At 51.4% G+C, this 3,718-nt stretch overlaps 2 protein-coding genes across 3 annotated transcripts in view; one reads left to right on the top strand and one right to left on the bottom strand.

Moving 5' to 3' along the window:
• DOCK5 (dedicator of cytokinesis 5) overlaps nucleotides 1-3,703 on the top strand; it is a 71,294-nt gene extending 67,591 nt beyond the window's left edge. Inside the window, exons 51-52 of the mRNA XM_008632863.2 lie at nucleotides 75-172; nucleotides 2,100-3,703. Of these exons, the coding sequence (XP_008631085.1) occupies nucleotides 75-172; nucleotides 2,100-2,201 (200 nt within the window). The 3' untranslated portion in view covers nucleotides 2,202-3,703. The remainder of the gene's footprint in view (nucleotides 1-74; nucleotides 173-2,099) is intronic.
• GNRH1 (gonadotropin releasing hormone 1) overlaps nucleotides 14-3,718 on the bottom strand; it is an 11,468-nt gene continuing 7,763 nt past the window's right edge. For both annotated transcript variants that reach the window (XM_017731676.1, XM_017731680.1), the window contains exon 4: nucleotides 14-294. In XM_017731676.1, the coding sequence (XP_017587165.1) occupies nucleotides 139-294 (156 nt within the window). In that variant the 3' untranslated portion in view covers nucleotides 14-138. The remainder of the gene's footprint in view (nucleotides 295-3,718) is intronic.

The raw sequence follows: 3,718 nt of genomic DNA, 5'->3' as shown, positions 1-3,718 counted from the left end.
TCATTTCATCTTATTTTTTTTTCTTCTTTTTTCCTCACTTTTCCTTATTCTCTCCTTGTTGTTGTTGCTTCCAGGCTTCCCCTCCTTGCAGGCTGGCGGCCTGGCCACGCCCCCCCCCCCTCCACCCAAAAGCAAACCCTACGAGAGCAGCACCCCCAGGAGCTCAGCGGAGGTGAGGAGCTGGGAGCTGATGGGTTCTTGGGCAGCAGCTTCCCAGGCACCACTGGAGTTTTCCAAGCTGCTCTTGGGGTGCTGCTGCTTGAAGCTTTTCTCATCCTTTTGCTGCTTCTCTCCCTGAAACCACAAAAGAAGGAAAAAAGGGGGGGTTTTTGCCTCAGGAGAAGGCAGTGGAGCGCAGTGCCTGGATTGTTGTTTTTTCCAAGTGGGAGTTGTGTTGTCCTTGGTCAGGAAAACAGTGTGTGGGGTGGGAAGAGAGGTGGAAAATAAACCAGCAGCAAAAGTTTCAAAAACACGATCCGCCTAAAGTAGAGCAATCATTTGGGCTGAACAAGAAGTGGGGGGGGGGAGGGGGGGGAATTCACCATTTTCAGAGGTGATCAGCATCTCCTTCTAAGCCCCAGAAGAATCTGATTTTTCAGCCATTGGTGACTTTGAAAAGGCTGTATTTAAATCCTGGCCTTCCTCTCAATTCCATGAAGTGATTTCCTTGTAGGAATTTCGAGTTCTCCCTTTTTCAGTGCTGCATCACTGATGTTTCTCATACACTTCGGTGTCTCCAGGCTGTCTGGAATCCCTGACACGCAAATATTGTGCCAGAATCGTTTCACCTGCCCCTGACATGAAGGGGTTGGTGATGCCAGACTAATTCCTTAGCAGTGGGAAGCAAAGAAAGGATCCTTCTGTGGCTGGGAGGGATGGTGCCTCCCCAAAACCTGTTAGGAATCCCCTTCTGCAACTGAAAGGGACGGGTGTCCTCCCCAGCCCAGCCTCCAGAGAGGATTTGGGGAGTACCTGAGTGAGATAAACTGGGATTTGTCCAAAAGGAATTTGAAGAGTGATCACACTTAACCACGTTAGCAGCACAGAGAGACGAGGAAACAGCTCATCCCTTAATTCTGTGATGTGATGCTGGAGTAAAGCCTTGAATTATGGGATAAGGAGGAAGTTTTTCTCCTTTGCCCTTCATTTGGCTGGGATTGACGGTGTGGCTGCTGTGGTGCTGTGCCCAGCAGAGAGATCCCAGCTCCAGGGGTGCTGTGGGAGTCACTGGATCAAGAGGATTAATGAAAGAACCTCCTTCCCCAGCGTCCTGTAAGGAAACTAATTACTGCCATGTCCTGGCCTGCAGCATCCCCTTGGCTGGCAGCCAGAGGGAAAGGGTTCACAGGGCTGTGAAGGGAGATTGGGAAGGATTTTCTGAAGGGTTTTGTTACTTGCACTTGTAAAGTTGGGTCTGTCTTCCTTTGGTTAAAACAGTCCTGAAATGTTGAGTTTTGGCTGAGAAGGGGGTCCTGAAATGTTGAGTTTTGGCTGGGGGAGTGGTGAACCACACAAGCTCCTGGCTCTCCTGGCCTTTCCCGTCTCATTTATTTGCAGGATGCCCCTTAAAACAGGCAGAGACAACTTGAAAAACCCCATTAGTGCAGTTTTCTGCAAGAACAAGAAGCACCCTCCAAGCCCCTCTGCAGCCAGGCAGGACGTGCCTGGTTGAACTGGAACTGCCCTTGCTCCCATCGTAGCGTGTTGAGTTTTACCAGTCTGATTCTGAAGCATTTTACAGCCTCTTTGTGCATCATCCAGCCAGCAAGAGAAAAAAAACCTGAATTTTGAAACCTGGGAGGAAATGGGCTTGTTGCCATTTTACTGATCACCAAAAAGAGGAATAAATGCTAAAGTTGGGCTGCAGGCAGAAGCAATTAAAGTCTATCCTAAGCATATTTTAGCAACTAAAACATTTCAGCTTCTGTTATCTCCTGGGGATCTGTCCTTGTTTGCCCCATCACATGGAGCTAAGGCCGGATTTGAAGATTTGCTCCTCAAAGAACCATCAGGACCTTTTGGATTTCTCATTTGGTGAAGCAGAACGCCTTCTGCTTGCCAGCAATGGTTTATTTTTCTGTGTGTTTCCATCTCCTCAGGTTGCTCCGCCGCTGCCCAGCAGACGTGAGGCCAAACCTCCCCCTCCACCCCCAAAAACCAGGAAATCCAGCGTGGTGTCCTCGGAGCAGGGGCTGCAGTGAGGATTTGGGGTCCCAGCAACGCCCAGCGTGCAGTGGCTGCTTTATTTCCACAGACCCTGCAGCCTGGTGATCTCCCCTGCCATCCCAGCGCTTCCCATGGAGCTGTGTCTTGGGAAATGCCACAAAGGAACTTCGCTGGGGCTGGATTCCCTCCCCTCTGCCTGTGCAGTACTGACACACTAATCCAGACGTCTCCCTGCTGGAATTCTTCTCTGTCCTGCTCTTGTCTGTCCCGAGTCGCTTCCCTGCTGCAATCCCAGCAGCTCCTTCCCAGTGTAACTGGGAATCCCGGGGCGCTCTCACTGGTGGTACCCCCCCAGGGCGCTGGGGTTTCCTGCCTGGGTCAGGCTCTCTGCTCAGCTCGTGCCTGGTTTGGTGCAAGATCTCATTTTGTGCTTTTTAGTGGGGTGGAGAAAATCTCTGCTGTGAATGTTGGAGATGACAGAGGCTGCACTGGTACCAGGGCTGGACTGGTACCGCCTGCACTGGTGCAGCACTGGTGCCACCTGCACTGGTACCAGGGCTTTACTGGTACCAGTTCCATAAACAGCCTGTAGCCTGTTTATTTATCATCAATACTGATGAAGATTTTGCTTTCTCTTCCAGGAAGTAGTTTTGTTAATTCTGTCATTTTGCTTCTGATTATCTTGTAGAAGTTGGGAAGAGCCACTGAAACCCTGCAGAGGGTGTTGCTCAGAGCAGGAAATACAGTTATTGTTGGGCTGGGGGGTTGCAGGCCTTTGTTGTGCTCCCCTGACTGAAATGGGTCTCTGACCTTACTGAAAACCCAAAGTTTGTTAAATCTAATGAGAAGTTTCCTCAGCAAAGGCTTTTTCAGGGAAAGCCAAACCCAGCCCAACAAAAAGCACCCCCAGGAGGGTTTTGTTCAGACTGAAGTTGTCATTTTCTTTTGTCCTTCCCTATTCTTTTGACACCAGTGTGACTCCAGGAGCTGCTGTGCTTCCTGCCCAGCTCTGGAGACAGATTGCCCTCATCCCAGAGTCATCCCAGATTCCCATCACCTCCAGGTTGGAGCCGCTTTGGAGGTGGCACTGCAGTCACATCCCATCCATCCCAGCCCGATGGCTGCACACACTTCCAGCTGTCTCCGGGCTGCTGCTTCTCAGGGGAAATCTTGGGAATCTTCCTGGACACCCTGCCCAGGCTCCCCCCTCTCTGGGGCGTTGTAGGATGTGTCAGCTCCTCGTTGTGTTCCTGGACACAAACACCGCTTGATTTGAAAACCGCTGGGGTTTTTGTCTTTGCATTTCCTGGCCGCTGCCCTCCGGCTCAGCCGAGCCCAGATCCCCGGAGCTGCTGGTGAACAGCAGCTTTTGTCTGGGTGAGAATTCCGCTTCGGGCAGAGCAGCAGGATGTGGTCTGAGTTGTCTGAAGGGCGTCTTAGCAGCACCTATTGCTAATTCAGTGCCTTCCATCCGCCTCTTGCCTCAGTGCTGGGCGCTTTTCAGAGCGGGTTGGGTTTCACTCCCTGCGTAAATCAGCCGGAACAGCGGAGG

This window comes from Corvus brachyrhynchos, unplaced genomic scaffold, assembly GCF_000691975.1.
Source record: "Corvus brachyrhynchos isolate BGI_N302 unplaced genomic scaffold, ASM69197v1 scaffold150, whole genome shotgun sequence".
Taxonomy (NCBI): Eukaryota; Metazoa; Chordata; class Aves; order Passeriformes; family Corvidae; genus Corvus; species Corvus brachyrhynchos.
This window is presented reverse-complemented; position numbering and strand designations above follow the sequence as displayed.